Here is a 23,351-nt window from a genome sequence, read left to right on the forward strand (position 1 = left end):
ATTTGGTATGGTTATTAATCTGAAAACTTCAAATATTATATTTTAAAAAAATAATATTAACTTGTTGCGTAATTTTTTTTATATTTTTAAAAAATAATATTAACTCGTTGTGATGCACATTACTGGTACTATATCTTAAAATGCGTGGTAAGATTATTATGCTGGCACTATAGAGATAGAGTAATAATACAATGGACCGCACTAGAAATATAATACAATTACTTAAAACACCTGGATAAAACTGTACACTATAAACCATCTTGTACACATCATGCAATAATACCTTAACGCTTTGCTTCACTCGCTTGACATCTCTCCTTCTCACTTGAGATCACTTCTTTGATAAACGAAAGAAAAAATGGCTATTGATTTGGAAGCATCTCTAGTGAATTGGATAAGTTTTGGAATCTCAACAAATATTTAATTTCCTCCAATAACTTAGATATTATATTTAGTAAAAATGGAGCTAAAATATGGTTAAAAAAACAAGAGAACGAAGTATTTGAACTATTGAGAAGCTAGAGAAAACACAATTATCCCACAGATAATTGCGTTAACCAGAAATCATGTTGGCATGGTTTCTTTCTTTCTTTGTTTTGTTCTTCGTTTGTATGAAGAGTAAACAAAATAAATCTTGTTTCTCAAATTTATTGAGAAAATATTAAATAAAACTAATTGCGCGGGAAAACATCATCGTCTGCTTTCATGCATCAGACTGTGATGTTATCTTAAAGTGCTTGACGTGGGCTTCATTGGACTTAGATATATATTCCCAGCAACCTACTTGAATTAGCATGTTCAGGACCCTCTAGCATGCCATTCTTCTTGATTCAGCAAATCGTAACTTCCTTCACCTTCAGCATTAATGAAACAAAAGGCTATTGAAATTTACTCTAGTCAAACACCATCTAACCTCCTGTAGTCCTATGATATCACCTGACAAATCTGTTTCTTCCACAATTAATAAGAAATAGCAGCAGCTTTCCCCTCCCCCCCAAAAAAAGCTATAAATAAAACATGTGAGCAATCGCAATTCGATACAGCAAAATCACAAGGGGGTGCTTTAGAATTCAAAGGTAAACAAAACCCAATAAAACCTTTCAAGTTAAGCACCAAACAAGGAAAGGCAACAAAAAAAAATGGAGTTCTTGAAAATCAAGAGAGGATGTTAGTAATAAAAAAAGAGAGGCAGGGAAAAAATATGGAAACAAAGTTACTCTTGAAATCAGTAACAGTGATATCAAACTAGACGCCCATGGAGATGTGAGTGTCCATGTCCGTGTCTGCGAAAACAGCTACTTCACCGTCACTGGGTGATGATTCCATTTTGAAGGCAATGAAAGCAAATTGCCCACAGCCGGTCTACATGGATAGACAGAGAAATATGGCAAGGCTCCATCATCCACTGATAAAACAACCAAATAGCCATCAGCTATTTCTATCCAGGCTTTTCCTATACTTAGAAACATATTAGCTTGGAATATGTTTGCAAGAGTTGATGAAAATCTCAAATGGGAAAAAGTGCAAAAATACTATTTTTGGATAAACAAAGCGAAGAATTGTGCACTCCCCATGAAATTTCTCTTGTCAATTTCTTAGAAGCGGCGAAACCCACCAACCTCTACAATTTTTCTGTATGGAGGTGATTATTCTGTGCTAATCCACGGCCTGAACAGAGAGCTGGATGAAATGATACATATCTGGTTGAACTGTTTAATGTCTATACGTTCTCTTCACCAATTGTCATTAGTTTCAGTTTTTTACAATTTTCGAAACTTTTACTATTCTACTCCATTGTCAGCAAAAACTTTTATTTTCTTTTTTACTGTAGCACTTGTTTTCTGAATCTTGCCTTTTTTTAGAGCTGTTTAGCAAGGATTTTTTAAGCGCAACATAATAATATTTTTTATTTTTTAGATTTTATTTTGATATTAATATATTAAAATAATTTTAAAATTTTAAAAATAAAATAATTTTAAAAAATAAAAAATTAGTGCCTGTGCATGAAGTACTTAAAAACTGCATTGCAGTACAGAATGGTTTTGATAACATTTGATTAGTGAAGATTTTAGTGCTTGGGAATGAAGTACGTTGAGGTGAATTTATTTTTTAAGTAAAATCTTCTTAAAATATAAAATACATCTCCCTAAAAGCTTTTGATATTATAGTAAAAATATTTTGTATTTTGTTTGGAAATGCATAAAATAATATTTTATTATTATTATTATTTTACAATTCATTTTTAACATTAGATAATCTAAAAAACATACAAAAAATAATTTGAATAATTTGAAGTAAAAAATTTTAAAATTTTAAAAAAAATTGGTTGAAGTGCAAAAACAAACATTTAAAAATAAAATGTGGTAAAATACATTTTTTTTTTTGAGTTTTACTAAGAAAGAACTTAATCACACATCAATCTCAAATACACTCTTAGTTCCGAGTGAAATATCACATAGTAACAAAGAGGGAACATATATATAACTCTTAGTTCCGAGTGAAATATCACATAATAACAAAGAGGGAACATATATATATATATATATATATTCTTAAAAAGATAAAAATATTTCATCAACTTAGTAGAATTGACTTAGTATTTATGATGTCTCAAACTAATGTAGTCATGCTGGTGGTGATTGTTGTCTTGGCTTGCTCACCCTTGTCCTATTGGAGTTCTTATGAATACCAAAGACCTTTTGGCTCTGATTGTTATTGGCATCGGCCGAGATGCAGTGGATAATTTCATCAACTTAACCATGTATGTATATCTAATAGATATGTTTGATCAATTTCTGACAAATCATACATTGATGCAGGCTTTGGACAATGTTACATATCCTGCAATGGTGACTGTGTTTGCATCTCTTGTGAAACCTTTCCCCTCTTGGGCTTCTCAGCCTTCAAAGCATCTCAAGAAATACAAATTTTTAAAGCATTACATAAACCAGATCAGACACATCAACAGTTTTTCGAACATCACAAATTTGATGCAGGTGGTTTGATCAGTCAGTTGTAAATCTACCACAACTAGGTTACATGGATAGTCTTTCAATGATGTTTATGGACTGATTCCCATTAAGAGGCTTGGGTTGCAGGGTGATAGATCTGACCTATAAATTTCGATCCGATCGTTGAATTGATATATATATAGTTTTATCAAGGGGTTCTATAGCCCAGTTCTTTAAAATGGATCGGCTTGTAATCAACTATAGTTTTATTATTTTTAAGATTTGCTTAAGTTTTATCAAGGGGTTCTATAGCCCAGTTCTTTAAAATGGATCGGCTTGTAATCAACTATAGTTTTATTATTTTTAATCTATTTTCAGATTTTACAGTTGTTCAGGATCTGAAACATGCCCAATGCAACTCCATTGCCAGTAGCGATTCTGATGCTTCAAAAACTACGACACCTTCTAGTGTATCGTGATGAAATTGATTCTGACGACCAGACTCCCACTAAATGTGGTCTTAAGGCACCTGAGCAAATCAGATGTTTACACGAGTCCCTGCAAAAGCTTTGCTTCTTGGAGGAAAATCAGAGAAATATTCTTATGAGAGAATTGGGAAGATTCAGCTCAGGAGATTGGACATTGTAAAGTTCAGGAAAAGAGCTGGAAGAGCTTCTTGTTCCTCCATTGAAATGTTGATCAACCTTCTCCCATTGTCTGTTAGCGCAATAGCGCAATAAGAAAGGGCGAGGTCATTGACACGCACTACTCATCTTCTTCTCCTTAGTTCTTCAACGGATATACTTGACAGGAAGTTTAGAGAAGTTACCAATGCCCGATCTCTTGATATCTTCAATCCTATGTTAACAGCTATGTAAAGGAAAGAGTTTTGTTCTGACCGGACTTTGACACCATAAATTAAAAGGACAAGGGTGACCAAAATTCCCTTGAATGACCAGAAGATAATGTTAGGTTGGTTGTGATTTGATATGCAACAAATGGAAGGCACCAATTATTGATTATTGACAGCCACCATTGTTAAATGAGCTAGAGTTGGTGGCCACCAATGTTGACAACAAATCAAGAAGAGCCTTCATGAATGCCTATAAATAAAGACATACATGAGAGAGCAAAATATGAGAAGAAAAAGAGCCAAAGATATAAGAAATATAGGAGAGAGTGGGTTGTCATTGCAGCACTAAAAAGAGAGAAATAGAATGAGGTTGAGAGTGGTTAAAGAGGGGATGATTCCTCCTCCTCTATTGTTGTAAATCTTGTACTCTCCCTACATAATGTAATGGCTTCACCCGTGAATATAGGTGGTTTGCTGAACCACGTAAAATATCATGTCTCGGTGGGCTTCTTCTCTAATGAGCAAATATCAATTCATCACCGGTCAGAATTTCTAACAAGTTGTATCAGAGCACATGGTTCAAAGTGGTGTTTGATTTTGCTCAAAACTGAAAGTTGTCAAAATTGTATTTTGACCATACCACTATGTAGAGGAGGAAGAGACGAAGCCACTGATGAAAACCGTGTCGAAATCGAACATCGGAAACCGCCGCACGCGCCGGCGGGGTGGCTGGACATGCGCGCCGACGCACGTCACGTGTCACACGCGTCTTCTTCGCCCAGATGGGCTAACCCGACCTGAATACTAAAAGATCCGACCTACGCGCGAGATCCGGATGATGACGATGTCATCATGACGTCATAGTTTCATCAACATGAATAGGTGGCATGACATGTCAGCACCAATCATCAGCCACGTCAGCACTGTGGGACCCACTGCCATGTCACTAACCGCGAGCCGAGAGTGAGCTGAATCGAGTCGAACCGAGCTGAGTTGGAGCCGAGTCGAGCCACGAGCTGAAGGACAGGATTTTGTGTGGTGAAGTCTACCTGCAACCGGTTCTGAGGTTGAATCTGGGCCGTTTATGAGGCCAGAATTGTTTTGATTAAATCTTAGCCGTCTAAAGTGCGATTTGGATGATTTCAGACTTCTTTCCAGCTAATTTAATCATTCTGGATGCAATGATATGATCCAATCATTGAGATTGAGACTAAAAATTAGCGAGGGTGAATTATTGAAGAGAGATTACCTGATCAGGAGGCATCTGATGGTCATCATGGTGGTCGATGGAGATGAAGAAGAAGAAATCACACATGTTTGCCCAATTACATGTGTTGACCTGTTATGTGGGAAATTTTAATTGCTTTGAGGGAAGCAAAATTGGGATACTCTGAACACTCGATCATGTGGACAATTTGAGGTGGAGAGTGAAATTTGATGAAGACCAATCTTGACGAATCTAAGCACTGGTAGTCTCGTCAGATGTTGAGAAATCAGGTATAAAACCAGGATACCCCAGATCACTTGTAAAGGAAAGCCGCGACAAAGCTAGCAAATGGTTGTATATACAAAAAGACAGTATGATAAATAGATATGGCCTAAGAAGTTCTGTCTAGGAGATTGGGTTTTAAGCGGGACCGTTGTGACCCCTCCAATCTTTCCTGGGAACTTGCTTAGTGGAAGGATTATCCATACGATACTATTTTTGTATATGTGACAGTTTGTTATGAAACTGTTGAAGATTAGCAGGATGACGGCACAAAGGAACAGTTGGGTTCCGTATGATCAAAGATCTGATGGAGTTGTGATTTCTCTAAGGAAGTTAGATTCGGTGACTGTAATTCCTCGAGGGCAGAATTGATGAAGACCCTGATAATGGAAGAGAAATACAGCAAAGGGATAAAGATTGGCACCCTATTTAAACTTGGATAGATGTTGTGACAGGATGAGCTGCTATCAAACATAAGCAAGGAATAGGGAGAAATCTGGAGAACCAAAATTGCACGAGAGCACATGAAGATTGTGTAGGAGTACCCGGAGGATCCAACGAGGTACTATAATGAGACAATAAGAAGGATGTGACCGCTTTATGACAGGAAGAGACACCTCAGGAGAAGATGTGAGGATCGTGATATGAGTCCAAGTTTAGACCATCTTATGACGATAGACGAAGACACCTTAGGAGAAAGTGTGAGGATCGTGATATGAGTCCAAGTTCAAATAATCTCATGATGACAGGAGGAGACACCTTAAAAGAAGGTGTGAGTGCCATGATAGGAGCCCAATTTTTAAACACCCTAGAGCTAATGTGATGACCGGATATAAGTGGACAAATGTATAGCCAATAAAGAAGTTATGATGAGCATGAAGACAAATGTCTGATTGACTTTCATGGATATTGCCCCCATGCTAAAGATCAATGAGCTAGAAGACATTTGCCTTGAACAATGAGTGGATGACTTGTGGAGCATTAAGACGCGGCTGCTACAAAGGAGCAGAGGGCATACGCAGGTTTCGGGAACAAGTTGACTCTTATCAAGGTGGTGAGCTCGGTAAAGGCATTGTAATACTTAGAGTATCAAGCATATATAGATCAACCTTTTATAGGTTGCTCCCATGGTTAAAGGTGGAAAGCTACCTAGACTCTTGAAACTAAGAACGAGAGACTCATGGAGAAGTAAGGCGTGGTTCTTAGGGTGGAACAGAGGGCAAACACAACTCTTGAATGAGTAGACTCTTGGAAGAGTAGTGAGCTTGTGATCATATTGAGATACTCAGATAATGACTGTCGCACTTGAAATATCCATTTGAGGAGGTGTTATAAGCCTTGATGTGAAGCTTGATGAATCATTCCGGACCGAGCATGGTTGATACGCTTGAAGGGGAATGTTGTTCCAGAGACAAACGCTAAACTATTCAGATGTGATGTGACAGACCATTTGGTTATAGTGATCCTTTTGTGTGAGAAAAGGTGTGCTTTTGTTACTCTGATGATGGAAAGGTTTGGCAAGTACCTATAAACTTAGCCACAAACGCTCTTAAAATGGAAAGCTTGGAAGAGCTGCAAGATGCAAACTTGTGTTGAAGAAGCAAGAGGACAGTTGCACCACATGAATGGCAAAGAGGGTGATTGTTAGGTTGGTTGCCACTTCATGTGCAATAAATGGAAGGCACCAACCATTGATTATTGGCAGCCACCATTGTTAAATGAGCTAGAGTTGCTGGTCAACAATGTTGACAACAAACCAAGAAGAGCCTCCATGAATGCCTATAAATAGAGGCATATGTGAGAGAACAAAATATGAGAAGAAAAGGAGCCAAAGATGCAAGAAATGTAGGAGAGAGTGGGTTCCATTGTAGCACTAAAAAGAGAGAAATAGAGTGAGGTTAAGAGTTGTCAAAGAGGGGATGATTCCTCTTCCTCTATTGTTGTAAATTTTGTACTCTTTCTATATAATCAAATGGCTTCTCCCATGGATATAGATGATTTGCCGAACCATATTAAATATTATGTCGGTGTGCTTAGTCTCCAATGAAAAACTATCAGAATATTATCCAAATATCAATACATCACCGGTCAGAATTCCTAACAAATAAGATAAAGTTAAGGGGCAGATCTGGATACAAAATCTGCCCCCACAACATGAACACTGAACGAAGCCAGTGATAGGAAAACATGCCTTGTTTATAAACAGAAAAGATAGATTTGTGTTAGAAAAATCCATATTGAGTTTTTGTATTTTTTACATGAAGATCACTCTATAGAGTGTTTCTCGTAACCCCGTTATAAATTGTGCTTTTAAAACATCGGGTTAAAGTTCAACCATCTCGTTTCCACTTTGATCCTCAAACTGTTAACCTCTTTTCACTTTTATCCCCAGCTATTCTAGTACTGTAATCCATCCCTTTAATTTAATTTTTCTTACACCTTGAATTAAGCATTCCTCTAAGATTACGATGCTAAACACAGTTTTAATTTTAAGGATCTCTCTCAAATTAAACATTTATTAATTTGCAATTTATTTATGATTTCTTTTTAGTTGTGTTGATTATTGTTGACTAGACCTGAAGAGAGAGCTATGCTATTCATCTACTCAGTCTCTTTCATGGATTTCGTTTTCCTTGCCGTTTCTCTTTCCATTTTCCCTTTCTTTTTCTTCTTGATAGTTTCGTGGGATTGCTTCTTCAACTTCAACCATCCTATTTAGATAGGCTCTTTTGTTCTTCATACTCGGGCTCCTATTTAGCATGCCTGCTGTTCTTGCCATTGCTCTTGCTCGATATCAGTAGCATGCTGTCAAGCATCAAGTGACCAAAAGGAATATTGGGGGTGTTTTCTCATTATGTCAAAACTGTTTCCTTCACATAGATGCAAAGATCAACCATTGCGAATCAGAATAAAGCCTATCAACAGGAGTAAATATTTGTAGCAATACAAAGACAGGATGAAAGTACAAGTATATGTTAATATTTCCTGCAACAGCATTCAACCTAACTACCACGAACTATTCGAACTAACACATCTTTTCATGAGACTGGTTGAGGTTGTTGAACTTGGATGCACCTTCAATGCAAATCATGTGCGCTCGTATGCGGCGCTTTTGCAGTAGTTAATCATATTACAGCATTTTCTTAGCCAGATTTGCTAGCTTTGTCGCCTTTGATAGTCATCTTCTAGAAATCAACCAGAACTTATCTTGCAAATCCTGTCTAGTTCATATATGCTAAGATTTTTTTCTCGGGAGTTGTCTGGTGGCACGCACCTTGCCATGCCATATCTGTCTTCATGGACATTACCAATTGTCTAATGGCGAGGCTCAAGCTCTGAGGCTTTGAAAACCAATGCAGTAAGCAGCCTGGAGAAATGCATGCCAAGCACTCCTTCCATTTTCAAGCTCAAATCGAGAAACCAATTATGTCCACACCAGTAAGAGAAACACGGGGATGGAAACGGTGATATAATTCTGCAACAGCAGGAGAGAGGGAAAGGAATTTTCTCAAGAAATCAAAGGCCAGAAAAGGATTTCCAGAGAAGAAAAAAACATATCCATTAGTTCAGCAGGATCAATCGACGTAAACTGACTAAAAAACAATGCCAATGGCTAACATTACATGTTTTTCATCAATGAGTGACTAAATAAATATGGTAACAAAACCAACCATGTATAAAAATGCTGTGCTGCAAATCTATCACCATTCTAAAACCAAACCATTCAGATTGATATGACTCAGCATAACTCAATTAGTACTCTTATAATAAACTTAAAAAAGAAGTCGGTAGTTAAAATAGAGTACCTCTAGATGTAAACGATTAAAGCCTGTCATAGTGCGGAAATAGCACATCATCTCCTGTATGGCTTTAACTGATAATTTTGAAACTCTGAACCGAATGTTATTGACTCTTCATCAAGCTTCTTCTTCAACCTTCTCCAAGTTCTCAACATATCAGACTGTATTAAACCCTTGTATAGTGTCTCGAAAGTAACCTTTTGGGGAAGCAATCCCTTTTCTATCATCTCAACAAAAAACTTACAAGCCTCCCTCCACTTTTCTTTCTCACATAACCCATGAATCAACAATGTATATGAATCTAAATCTGGCCCTAAACCACTAGATTTTAAATCCTCCCATATCTCGTTCACAATATCCAATCGATTCAACATCATAAACATCCTCAACAATATATTATATGAATGCAAACCCAAAGACCCCAAACCATCCTCCCTCATCTTCCTATACAATTTCAACGCACTCTCTGCATCCTTCCTTCCCATATACTCCTTAAAGAAACAATTATAAGTAACCGCAGTGGGACTAACACCATTCCTCACCATCTCACCAAGCAACTCCTCTGCATCCTCAATCCTCCCACACGAACAAAGACACTTAACCACCGAAGTATAAGTCACCACACTCGGACAAATCCCCTTCTCCTTCATCAACTTCAACTTATCAAGCGTCAATTCAGGCTTATGCGCCCGACTATACACATGAAGAACAATAGAAAAACTTGTGACATCGGGTTCGATCCCTCTCTCACGCATTTCATCAAACAAATTCTCTGCCAATCTTATCGTCCTCTCAAACCTACTCTCCGGGTGCAAACTTGCCCTCCTACAAATCCCATTTAACAAAACATTATATGTAACTACAGTAGCCTCAATCCCTCTCTCACCCGTTTCCTTCAAAAACCTCTCGGCCATATCAATTCTACCAATCTTACACCACCCATATATCAAAACTGTATACATTTTGACATTAGGACTAAACCTATGCTTCCTTTTATTAAAAATCTCAACACCCACTTTCACATACCCATATTTACACAAAGTATCAAGCAGGAAACAAAAATGGGTCTCATTCACAGGCTCAGAAACAAAACTTTCCATATCATCAAAAGCACGAATTGCCTGACGAGTAAGTCCCGCTGCAACCAATCTCCTAATGAGAACAAAGAAAGTTTCTGAAGTGGGTTTTACGTTACGTTGGTCCATTTCAACTATAAGTTGCCAACAGACATCAAATTGTCGGACTTTGGCGAGAATGTCGATCATAAGATTGTAAGTGACAGTGGTTGCAGCTGAAATGTCGGCTGAGGTAGAAGAAGTGCCGGTCAAGGTGGGTGGAGTGTCGGTTGAGGTGGGAGGGAGGGAGAGGGAGTGGTGGAAAAGGGAAAGGGCGATTTTGGAGTTGTGGCGGAGGCGGAGGAGGGTTTGGTGGAGGAGGGAGGGGGTGAGAGAAATTCCGGGTAATTGAAGAGATGATTCCATGGCATGGAATGGGTTGTGGTGGTGGAGGAGGATTTGGGAGAGTAAATCGGCGTCGTTTGAAGGTTGGAGGGTAGGGAGAAGGGCATCGTTTCGAGGAGAGAAAGCATCGTTATCTGAAGAGAAGTTATGGTTTTGGATGAAGGAGAAGAGGCGGAGAGAGAGGAGAGAAGTGGAGGAGGTGAGTAGGGTTGGTTGGTGGTAGAGTAATCTAATTGCCATGTTTCTTTGATTTATGCAGTGTATTTTGGAGGACGGAGGGAGGGACTGGGACTCTGGGAGGGAGGAATAGGGAATTGAAAAATTTGGTGCCACTACTTATCTAACTTTTTTTAATTAAATATTAGTTAATTATAATTTAGTCTTTGTAGTTTAGTAAAAATAATTAATTACTCTTTGTGGTTTCACAAATTGTTATTTAGTCCCTGTGTTTATACATTTATTTATAAATTAATCTTCATTCATTTCATTTTAGTTTTTTATTTAATTTGACTTTTTATTTTAAAAAAATAAAAGGTAAAAAAAATAAGTTATTAGGATAAAAAGTCTGAGAAAAGAAATAAAAGTGTTTTTTGAAATAAAATTATTTATAATTAAACATGATTGAAATATTTTTAATTTGCTTTGATAATCTACTAGGAAAAGTTATAATTAACTTTAAATATTATACTTTTATTTTTCTTTTCATATGTAAATATCACTAATCTATATGTTCAATTTTTACAACACCTTGGTCACATTATCAAGATTAAAAAATATATAGATTTAGATCACAAGCTTGCAAACAAATATATCGTGGCAAACATGTTTTCATCATAGGAAGATTATAGCATATATGTATATATATTAAAAATACATTCAAATTTATAATTAATTTCAAATCAAATTCCTAATATACATACTAATAAATCAATCAATAATATTTACATTAAAAGTAAAAGTATAATATATATATATATAAAAGTATTTAGTTATTGAAGTTTTTATAATATAATCAAACTGAAATTTTTTCTGATGTTCTATAAACAATATATCATGACGAACATTTTTTCATTATAGTAAGATTATAGCATATATAATAAATAAACATTCAAGCTTATAATTAATTTTAAATTAATTTTCTAATATACATGCTAATAAATAAAATATATATATTTAAATTAAAAATAAGATACTGAAATTTTTAAGAATCTCTTCAGATGTTCTATAACCAATATCGACGCTTTTTTGGGCACCATTGTTATCTTGAAATAACATGCAAGGCCCCAAACAGAATTTATATCGTAATTTGACATGGATTAATTACACTTGATTCAATATACAGCAAGCGTATAAAGTACGTGCCCCCGCCCAGAAAGCGTTGTATGTTGAAGATATATATGGCCATTCTCAGTATAGCCACCAAAATTATATTCTTTCAACTTCTGTTGCCTCCATTTGCTTCAGTAAAAATGATCTATACATTCAATCGTCTTTCAAATTCCCCAGTTAAATCATCCAGACTGATGATCCCTTCTCTCTCTGTTGCCTTCTCCATTCTCAGCTTGTTGAGCTCTGAATTTAATTCGCCAATCTGCTTTTGTAGCTTCGCTCCTTGGTCTGGTAACCTTGAAATGGTAGCCTGTAAACAGAAAAGCAAAACTGAGAAAAGAAGAAGCGATTAAAAACTTCTACTTTAATTCATGCACAACCAGCTTGAAATGGTTCCTTAAAAGAAACATAAAATGAAGATGACATGGAGGTTTGAATCCATTTAACACGAACAAATAATGTATTCAACAATTTGGGCTATTGAATCAGCGTTAGAATAAAACCCGACTGCTCCCAAGCAAGGAAAAATAAAACGAAAGGTCAAGTCAATAGCAGCCTTCAATTTTATTTACTCAATATGTTTTGGATGGCAATTCTCGACCTTCAATGTTTGTAATTCGAGCAGTTACTCTGAAGCAATAGTTTTATCCGCCTTTTCACATGTCATTTAAATCATACCTTATTTCCAAGTATTTGTGACAGCCGATTGATTCTCTCTTTGATTTCAGATTCTGTCAATTTACCCACACTATCTGGGGAAGAGCTTTTCTTCTTCAGATTTACATCCTTGGGATTGAAAGCATGCACAGCCCTGTCAAATATTAGAAACTAAATAACATGCACCAAATAGCTTTAAAAGAATATGATGGTTTATTTTTTTAAATAAATAATCAAATGTAGAGATCATACCCATCAACATCACGTTCAAGTGAATAACTTGATGATGAATTTCCCACCATTGTGGATACCTTTTTCCTGAAGCCACAAATAGAGTACCAAACCACACCAGATTTAAAAGGTATGGAATGAGGATAGTGATTAGTATGCTTTGCATGAATAAAGATTTCAAATACAAATACTACCTTATGCTCCTGTGGTTTGAATGCGTGATTTACAATTAAGGGTAAAAAGAGTAAACGTTTTATGCTATTTTTGGACTCATAATTTGAACCAAGTAGTTATACTATCAGTGGAATTCAGGATACCAATTTTATAGCAAAGAAAAAGGCAGGCCTTTTATCACAATGCATGAACCAGCTGGTAGATCCATAATTTGAACTAATGAATTGTTTGGAGTAGCATCAAAGGAGAATTCATGCAAACCAAGAGGGGTCTAGAATTCACGTAATTTTATTCCATTTTACCTTAGCTCAAAATATGCAAGAACAGTATGCAAAGAAGCACACATACAAAAACAAGGAACTGCGTGTTTATAAAAAGAAAAAAATAGAGGTATCATTGTTTTGTACCCAAAAGCATAAAAAAAGGAGCAGGGTTTCACCTTATCTCATCTTCTTCTTTTTGTGCAACTTGTACAGTTGCTGTCTTTGAGAATAATAGGCTGTGGTGACTTACTCCTGCTATACCTTGAGTCTCTAAGAATTTTATGTGGGATTCCAGAAATTCATCCCTACAGAAACAAAAACACAAATTAAGAGATAAGATGGCATGGAATTCATATAGAAAGTCATTGGAATTTAATAATTCATAACCAAACAATTCCACAAAACTTGCATTTTTTTTTATATGGATCATAGATGCATAATCATAATGGATGAAAGGTGCTGGACTGCTAATTATCTTGGATCCAGGCCAACGAATTGCTAGATTCTACTCTTTAAAAGACAAAAAAAGGCTTGTGCAAAAACACATTTTTAGGAATTTAAAAAAACAGTACTAATAGTAATGGGTTTCTTGTTGAGAGGAAGATCAAAGATGAGAGATAACCAAAACTGAAGATCATACAAAAGCAAATATTAATTAAACACAGTCCAACTTTGCTAATTAGAGAGAAAAATAAGTAGGCAGAAAAGTTGCCACTAATAGGCCTCAGTACATTTTGTGCTGGCTGTCATGCTCTTCATGTAACTGTTGCTGTGTGAGGGAAATATCAAACCCCTGCTTTGGGAGACTGAACAGCTCCCGAAGATCCTGAAAAAATCAATTTAACTTTAGAAGACAACATCACATATGCTTAAAAAAGATGCCAGGAATTTATTCCAGTAAATCAACAAATAAAACTTCATACGTGCATACCTGCTGGCTAAAGTATCGAATTTGTTCTTTGTTTTCAGTTGCTGTTCTAAATAATCCCCCCTTGAAAATCTACAACAGAAATTTTTAGGAGTCAACTTCATCCCATGTACTAATGTTTCAATTTTAAAGATTCATGATTCAACCCATCTAGCTAACATCCAAAGTAAACACTTATTATGGATACATAGGACAATTGGAAAGAAACCATACAAAGATGGCTTAGCATAATAAAAAAAATTCTACAAATAAATTGTAATCTGCAACAGAGGAACATTTAAATTTTTTTCAGGCTTTTCCTACTGAATAAACCCTTCCCCAAAGCAATGTGTCAAGACAAATTACATGCAATATAGTTTTTCAACCACTTGAAGAAATGTATTGAAACCTGGTGAACTGACTCAGAAAAAGCTCCAAAATCTTTAAATACCACGACAACAATAACAATATTTGCAATTCAAAAACAGCTACTACATCTCATGTACATACCATATGACAACCATAAATAATAAGGGAGATGAGCATTGAACCTGCTTCCTATAAATTTTCTCTTCAACAGTTCCACAAGTCATTAGTCTGTAGACAACAACATCCTTCATTTGCCCAATTCGATATGCACGATCAACACTCTGGTTATCCGTGCTACAAAGAGAGAGATATTAATTATTGATGAATTACACCAAGAAAATTCTTAACATAGCCTGACAGGGACGGAAAAAACTCAAGCAGCAAGAAAGGGATAGCTCTTTAATAGAAAATGATAGAAAAGTACGTGAAACATCAGAAACGTGTTGAAGTTGAAAAGTTCTTTGGGTAGTTTAGAGGCCAAAGTTTAGTATGTAGAAGTGCAACCATCATGCCATTTCTGGATTTCACAAATATTTTAACATATGTTTCAACATTCAAAATTCATAAACTCCACAAGCTGCCAATAAAAATGATAGATAAAGAAAAATAAATGTAATCCATGTAGTGGACATTTTACGTCAAAGATAAAGACAATTATTGACGTTTGCAAAAGGAAAAGATATATCCTAAACTATCCGAATTTTTTGGCAAATACAAGAAAAATAAATGTAATCCATGTAGTGGCCATTTTATGTCAAAGATAAAGACAATTGATGCTTGCAAAAGCAAAAGATATATCCCAAAATATCCGAATTTTTTGGCAAATCCATTTGTAATCACTAGCAAATTTGCCTATCCTAGATCTTATGACGTAGTCAGGTCATGTTTGCTGAATCTGAGTGAATGAAGGAAATAAACTTAAGGAAGTACCTAGGATTCCAAGCAGGATCAACCACAATCACACGGTCTGCTTTTGTTAGTGTAAGACCAAGACCACCAACTTGAGATGTTAGGAGAAATATAGGAGCCCCATTGCCTTCTTGGAAGTCCTGAAAAGTTATTTATTTATTTTTATTTTTTGGGTTCAGGAAAACATAGATTTTGAATAAATATTTCACATGCAACAACTAAAGTCTAATGGTTTTGACTTTTTAGAAAACTTACACTAACAATTTTTGTTCTGTCAGTAGCTTTTGTTGTACCATCTATGCGTATGAACTCATAACCATTGGACACCAGGGATTCCTATCACAGCAAAAAGATTAGCCATGCATCACCTTCTGCCAAAGCCTAAACATTAAAGAAGAAAAGATACAAAAACTAACAAAATCCTTGAACTTAATATATAAATACTCTAGAAATCAGAGTTTTTAATAGGCCAGGAATTAATTTAAACATAAATATTCACTACAAGGACAGAAAAGCCAGGAATTAATTTAAACATAAATATTCGCCACAAGGACAGAAAAATATAAATAGAATATAAATAGATGATTCAAATAAAATATAATGCAAGAAAGCAACAATGATGCATATCCAAGGCAAAAACAAATCACATGTCCATGTATCTAAAAGATATTTTAATGCATAATTAACGATGATGGAGTTTCACAACTTTGATTTAGGTATGCTAGGCTCATTTAGCCAGAACAATCACAGAAACAATTTACCACGTTCCCCTATACTAAATTGAATTAATTCATCAGCTTGCATGTTACATGTGGGCTTAAATTTACTTTCCAAACTAGAAAGTACTTCAACAAACACAATTATAAGGAAACCTGTAATATTACACACTAAGTGTAATTGCAGTTTCCAACGGATGGCACATAAACAATAAGAAATAAGCAATTGACAGAAAAAGCCAAATTCCTAAGGAAGCACACCATGAAAACTTTTTTAACTTTTGATATCTGCTGATCTTCTCGAATTAATAATATATGCTAATGAAGATGTTGTTATTACTAAATTGTCTGACACCAAGAACACATCCCACTTATTTACTTGCTTACACCTTAAGTTTTTTTCTCATCCAATCAGCTACATTTGTGTAAAATCAGAAAATTAACCAATCCATATTGCCTTCTCAGCAACAAAGATTCATGGTTACAAACCTGGATGAGATTAAGCATCTTGCGAGTTTGAGAGAATATAAGAACATTGTGCCCTTCTGGAATTAAATTATCCTGTGGAAGATCAGCATATGCATTATTAAGCATGAATGATCAAATACTAAATCAAAAGCATCAACAGTAATTCTGAGACATATCTAACCAGAAGTGACAATATAAAAGAGATCTTGCAAGAGATGTTGTCATGCTTCTCTTGAAAGTCAGTGTCAGTTCTGTCAGCAACATCAGCTAGATGCATTGCCAATTTCTCTGCTACAGCTGCATCTTCTGGATTTAGCATTGACTCCATTCCCTCCAACAAATCCTCAGCTGCTCTTTTTGTCAAGAGAAGCGGGTGATCACATATTTTCTTCAGAATCTGCTCCAGGGAAAAAGCTATTTGATTACAGAAGGGCAACCAAAATATCAAAGTGACACAGAATAGTATAATTCTTCAACAAGATTCAAGCTATTCATTAAAACTTCCTAATTGATTTGCTACCAAAAATCTTCCAAATACGAACCAAGAACAAAAAAACAATGGGCAGACCCAATAGAATCAAAGAAACAGTAATTGAGGATAAAATTCAGAGCTTCTCAGAATACAATAATAAAAGATTTCCACTTTAATGCAGGAGAAAATAAATAAAAAAATCTATGTATAGAATCAGTCAAGCCACAGCTCAACTGAACTACAAATTGTTCAAGAGAACTAGAGTCAATATGTATACACTCCCTTGATCTAATTCAGAGCTTCTCAGAATACAATAATAATAGATTTCCACTTTAATGCAGGAGAAAAGGAAAAATTCTATGTATAGAATCAGCCAAGCCACAGCTCAACTCAACTACAAATTGTTCAAGAGAACTAGAGTTAATATGTATACACTCCCTTGATCCAAACCAACAAAGTACACACACCTATGATCATTAACAATAATAAGAATTAAGCACCACCTTTCTACTGAAAATCATTGTCTTTTTGCACATCTCAAACAAACATAAGCAAAAAAGTTGAAGAGTGAAAACCGTTAGGGCAGCCAATGGCGAGCCATCGAAAGCTGAAAGAACAATTTCACTCCGCAGAAAGGCTTCATATAGTTGCCGCTGCACAAACAAGCAAAACAATTGCATGATTAATTGGATGCATGATATATGGACACAAACCCAGGCATGTGCAGCAAACCACACCTGACAAGCAGTTAGTCTGAGCCACACAATGATCTCATTCTTTCGGGAAAGTTTAGCAGTTGTAGCATCATCTTCCTTGAATACTTCATTCTTCATACGGCGCAAAAAGTAAGGTTGAATGCGTTCTCTCAATTCCTGTAAAGTAAACAATATGACTGACTATTTCTGGATTTTAGATAATCAGTAATCTTTCATAAGGACATGAGGAACCAAGTTTGTTGCAAAGTAAGAAACCCAATGGTCAGCCTAGTAACTAAAATGGAATAAGATAATCAGTAATCTTTCATAAGGACATTAAAACTTATGTCATAAAATAAATGTTAATACAAATCCATTTAGTTTGATATCTTAGGATCATTAAAACTTATGTCACCAAATGAACATAAAGAACATTACAGCAGTTCAAGATAAAGACATTTCTTGAAAAAAGTATGAGTTAAAAAAATTTAGAGAAACAAGATTCAGAAGGCTGCAGTCTCATCATTGATGTACCTTGGCAAAACCTTTGTGCATTACTTTTGGAATCTTACAAAACCTATTCTCATCAGACAACATAAGACGATGACAACATTTGAAGATCTTTAGGTCTAAGGAATCCATATAAGCAAGCATGGATAACCCTTTGATGTTAATTTTTTAGTATCATGTCAATTTCAACACTTCCAGATATTTTATTCCGCAATAAAAAACAGTACAGACATATATTAAATTTCATCAATGAGTAATGCAATCACAACTTGTGTTATGTATTATTTCAATGCTCATTTGAAAGGAGTAAAATCAAAGGCCAATATAGAAATGTTGCCTTCATGAGTAAACAAGGAGGCAACTGAACACTTCCCTCCCTCCAAAGAACTCTACCAAACATAAGTAGAGAAGGAGAAAAGTTACCCTAATAACAAACACATCCTGAATACTAGAATAGAATGAGAGTCAAAGCCTAAGAAACCAGTGCAAAAATAAGAACCTCTAGAGTAGGAAACATGGTTCATTACAGGCCTAACTGTACTGATTTCTAAATTGGATCAACAGAAACATATATTCACAATTCCAAAGTTTTCCATTTTAGCCATACCAGAAGAATATAGCAAAAATGGCACAGGAAAATAACCACAACAATTCATATGTGACACCATAATGTCAAAGAAAAATGAAAGAAAATAATCAAGGATGCAGAAAGTACAATCCAGTACATCCCACAGAATGCACCTTTGCTACCGTTGAACCAATACGCTTCTCCCTATCAGAAGCATTTTTTTCATTTCCACGAAGTATGGGATGCTCATATGTTTCCTTAAACCTGAAAAAATGATATTTGATGCCATAAGTGAGCATGAATTTATTGAAGCAATCTGAAGTATTGAGAGAATAATTACCATTTGTTGTCACCAAGTAGACCAGGACAACAGAAGTTGAACAAGGCCCACAATTCCTGTTTCAAGTATTTCAAGTAACAGGACTAAAGTGTTAAGTATCCACATTTTTCTGTCATGCGTTAGTTTATAGAAAGAGCAGGAAAAAAAGTACGAATCCTAAAGATAATACCTTAAGATTGTTTTGAATGGGAGTGCCACTAATGACAATACAATGAGCACTTGGTATCTCTAGCAAACTTTTAGCCCTCTGAGTACTAGGATTTTTTATGAGATGTCCCTGGAGAAACATAGCACAAATTTAACAACCTCTTTAAAGTTGAAACCTCAAAGAAAAATAAAAAGATTCCTAATATTCAATTGATGCCTGCATGATTCTAATATGTAAAACATCAGGTGTAATACAAACCAAATGTGAAACTTCAGAGTTTACCTCATCAAGAATCATATAGTCCCATATGTAACTATCCTCGCTTTCATCATCGATAAAGTAATGGTCCCCTCGTAAGGATTTTGAGTTGTTCCGCACAATATCATATGTTGTCAGGAGAATTCCTTTGTCCTGAAATGAGAAGATGAATCCAGGCAAAAATAAAATGTTAAATTTTGCCATGATAATCAACAATAACGGGAAACCCCGCCAAAAATTGCATTAAGATTTCTCTCGAAAAACAAGGTTATGGTAGATGCATATAATAGATTGAAGAGAAGTAGATAAAAATTCAAACTTCCAAGAAACCAAACAAATCAGTTCAGCCCTAAAACTGGACAGAACTCATGTCTGAATTAGTCAGCACCATATTTCAACTTAAACTTCAGCAGAATTTAACTTGCTTCAAGTCCACAAGTCAGATTAAAATATAAAACATAGTTATGTTCTTTCCTGTTATTTGGCTGCAGGTATCAAATATTAACTGTCTGGATGTTACGAGTTACACTTGGAAGTACAAAAAATATAAACAATGAGAGCACATGTATAACCTGAAGTATATATTGCAGCTCATAGTCCCGAGCTTTTAAAGATGTCCCAAAATATCTACATGTAAGTGCAAAAGCTGATTAGTATTCTTTAACAGACCTCTTTTCTTCAATGGTAAAAGAGAAACATTTGAACTTTCAAAAGACTTGAGTCAAACAGCCTCACTCTCTAGTCTTCGCAGAAAGCCCCACAACAGACAGTTCTTTAATCCAATGGGAGAGCAGTGTTTTAGGGGCCACAACCAATGCCCTCTTAATCAATTTGGAATGGAAGAGACCTGCTAGAAAGCTGCAAATCTGCAGAACAAAACAAATAAAAGTTAATCCATATAGCAGTGGAGTATTAACATTGTAACTATCTTCATAAATGATTGCACACACCTCCTTACCTGCATCGTTTTCCCCAAGCCCATGTCATCTCCTAAGATTCCACCCTTGCCCTGACAATGCAAAGACCAGAGCCATCTTAAACCTTCACGCTGATGAGGATACAGCATTTTTGCAATTGTACCGGATAATTTGTATGTAGATTTTGGTCCAGGCAATGTAATGCAACTATCATCCTCTGTATCTGCTTGATTGTCCGACACATCAGTCACACTAGATTCATCAGATAATAAATTGTACTTAGTAATGGCATCAGGTCTCCCAACTTTCTTGACCACCTTTTTGCTGGTCAAAACCTCACAGTCATCTTCCTTGTCCTCTGATTCATCTCGAAGACTAAGCAAAGAAGACCGTCCTACAGACCTCAATTTCTCATGGAACCTTGTGGGTTCTTTTTTCTTCACTTTTAGAGCAACTTTATTAGTTTTCTCCACCCTAGTGGCATAGTCATCACGGTCAGACACAATCTGCACATCGCCTTCCTCTTCTACAACATTGGACGCAAAAGATTTTCCCACGGGGACTAACTTTTCATCCACCCTTCCATATTCGTTCTTCTTTGGCCCTTTACAAGTGTCATTGCCCTTACTGTCAACCTCGTCAGCAAATGACCCGCTCAGCAAATGACCATCTTCATACGCATCCACAAAATTCTTATTCACATTCGATGAGGAATCAGATGGGCCAGCAGATGAAGAAAACGAAGACTCAGCACTCGCATATTCAACCACATCAACTTTCTTAACCACGTTACCATTTTCAGGCATTCTCCTTTTCTCAATCGACAAAAGATCAAGCCTTGAGGTCAAGTCATTAAGAATATCTTTTATCTCATTAATCCCCCTATTATTGTCACAATCACCAACATTTTTGGACGGTATGGGCGAATCAAAATCAGCAATATCATCAAAACTAGAATCAGTTTTCACTTCTTCTCTACTCTCACCATCCGCATTATCTCCAAAAGAGACTTTGCAAAGTCTCCGTCTTCCTTCGATCTTAACCTTCGTAGGCTTCTCCTCTTCTGGAAAAAAAATCAATTTCCCCACATCATAAACCAAAACTTTTTTTAGGGTTTTGCTAATCAACTAAAAATAAGATAATTAGGGCAATCAAGATAGGAATTTAGGGATATTACCAGGAGAAGAATCAAAATCAGTGATTCCACCGAAATTAGGGATGTTATCCTCCTCTGCTTCAGCTTTGCGAAAACGACGTCGTCCTTCGAGCTTCACATTGAATACACTCTCTTCTTCCCCGTCCTCCACTGTACACCAAACAAATCAATTCAAGATTTCAAAACCCGATAAATCAAAAAAAATTCAAGATTTCAAAACCCGATAAATCAAAACTTGTTAAATTAAAACAAAAAAGAGGTGAAGAGAGAGACCTGAGGGTGTGGCTGACTGTCGTTGTTTGGGAGGAGCGGAGAGGTCTTGAAGGAGGAGAGAGACCTGAGGGTGTGGCTGACTGTGGTTGTTTGGGAGGAGCGGAGAGGTCTTGGAGGAGGCGGTGGTGGCGGTGGTTCAGACTAACTGGTTTTTTGTTGGTGCTTTTTGAAAGATCCGCCATTTTTAGTTTAGAGAGAGAGAGGAGCGGAAGTGGAAAAGGGAGAAAAAGGAGGGTGTTTTTTTAGAAGTGGAAGGCGGAGAACTTTGTCTGTATAAAGGAAGGAAGGAAAGAAGGAAGAGAGAAAGAAAAGAATCCGTTGGGTTTAAAATAAAGTTAATTAAATTTGAATTGGTTTTCCCGCTTAGGTTGGGATTTTTTAAGATTTAATTTTCTTGCTTCTGAGGGCTTTGGAAAACAAAACACTTCTGCCCTGTTTTGTATTTTAAAAATATTTAAAAAAAATTAAAAAAAAAATATTTTTTATTTATTTTAAATTAATATGATTTTAATGATTTTAAATCATTGTATTTTATATAATAATGTTAAAAATAATTTTTAAAAAATAAAAAGAATCATTAATATACATCTTAGCACGAAAAGTTATTTGAAAAATAACCACAACTATATTATTAAATAAGTTCCTACATAAAACATGGAATCAGTTATTTTTAATTTATAATATATAAATTTAATTGTGATATTTTTTTTTCTTGATGTTAAAATATATTATTATTTTTAAATTAATTTATACTTCAATGGAGATTAGAAATGATTTTAATTTATATATCATTTAAAACTAAGTTTTGTTTTGAATAATTTTAAGAATCCAATTTATTGGTATTAGTTAAAAGATTCAAATTCAAAAAATCAAAGAAGAAGACCAATTTCCTTAAACCATCTAAGATATTTATTTTAAAGAGAATTTGACATTTTATGTTATAAAAATATTAGACAAAAGATCCAATCATAAAAATAAATCATCCAATGAATGAAAAGAAGAAATAAAAACTTTGAAAAATAAATAAAAATTGTTTTTTTATAAATAATTGGACAATAAAAATAGTTCGTTTTATCTTACAATACCACAGGGTACATAAGACAATTTGTCTTTTCTAAATGGTAACATTATATAGTATTGTCATTAGAAAAAACATAAAATTGATGCCTTTTGAATAACATTTTAATGTTTTTATTATTATTTTTAGATGATTAGATGTTTTTTCTTACATGAAAAGCCAAGTCCCGGATAAAAAAAAACGAAGAAATTTGCATCGACCAGAGCATTTACACCCAAGGATGATGTTGTTTCATTAGTAGGGAAGTATTCTAACCCTCACTTGCACTTCAAGTCTATATATATGCTTAGATGCACGTCAAATGTTGGGTTTGCTTTGATTCCTTGGTGTTGGAACCAAGCTATTCCACAGTTAGAGCTG

The 23,351-nt window shown here is 35.3% G+C and overlaps 2 protein-coding genes across 2 annotated transcripts; both read right to left on the bottom strand.

Moving 5' to 3' along the window:
- Positions 1-8,118: 8,118 nt before the first annotated feature.
- On the bottom strand, positions 8,119-10,843 carry LOC105130369 (pentatricopeptide repeat-containing protein At2g13420, mitochondrial-like). The gene is made up of 2 exons (XM_011032841.1): positions 9,100-10,843; positions 8,119-8,768 (listed from the first exon to the last, which is right to left on the bottom strand). The coding sequence occupies exon 1, from the start codon at positions 10,791-10,793 to the stop codon at positions 9,147-9,149; it is 1,647 nt and encodes a 548-aa protein (XP_011031143.1). The 5' UTR covers positions 10,794-10,843; the 3' UTR covers positions 8,119-8,768; positions 9,100-9,146.
- Positions 10,844-11,542: 699 nt separating this feature from the next.
- On the bottom strand, positions 11,543-22,194 carry CHR24 (chromatin remodeling 24). The gene is made up of 23 exons (XM_011032842.1): positions 21,978-22,194; positions 21,662-21,790; positions 20,526-21,547; positions 20,303-20,433; positions 20,140-20,194; positions 19,592-19,720; positions 19,331-19,438; positions 19,162-19,217; positions 18,995-19,085; positions 17,786-17,920; positions 17,624-17,701; positions 16,758-16,973; positions 16,598-16,669; positions 15,648-15,728; positions 15,414-15,532; positions 14,666-14,777; positions 14,139-14,207; positions 13,939-14,033; positions 13,384-13,512; positions 12,792-12,857; positions 12,561-12,693; positions 11,753-12,192; positions 11,543-11,577 (listed from the first exon to the last, which is right to left on the bottom strand). The coding sequence occupies exons 1-22, from the start codon at positions 22,093-22,095 to the stop codon at positions 12,028-12,030; spliced, it is 3,309 nt and encodes a 1,102-aa protein (XP_011031144.1). The 5' UTR covers positions 22,096-22,194; the 3' UTR covers positions 11,543-11,577; positions 11,753-12,027.
- Positions 22,195-23,351: the final 1,157 nt, after the last annotated feature.

The sequence above is a fragment of the Populus euphratica genome, unplaced genomic scaffold (genome assembly GCF_000495115.2).
Source record: "Populus euphratica unplaced genomic scaffold, PopEup_1.0 scaffold45.1, whole genome shotgun sequence".
Taxonomy (NCBI): domain Eukaryota; kingdom Viridiplantae; phylum Streptophyta; class Magnoliopsida; order Malpighiales; family Salicaceae; genus Populus; species Populus euphratica.

Bases quoted from the DNA above. Each gene is read 5' to 3' on its own strand.
- LOC105130369 (XM_011032841.1), bottom strand. From the start codon at position 10,793: ATGGCAATTAGATTACTCTACCACCAACCAACCCTACTCACCTCCTCC.
- CHR24 (XM_011032842.1), bottom strand. From the start codon at position 22,095: ATGGCGGATCTTTCAAAAAGCACCAACAAAAAACCAGTTAGTCTGAAC. The intron at 21,548-21,661 runs GTAATATCCCTA...TTTTTTTTCCAG, and splicing joins TGATTTTGATTCTTCTCCTG to AAGAGGAGAAGCCTACGAAG. The intron at 19,721-20,139 runs GTTATACATGTG...TTCTCATTTCAG, and splicing joins AGCTGCAATATATACTTCAG to GACAAAGGAATTCTCCTGAC.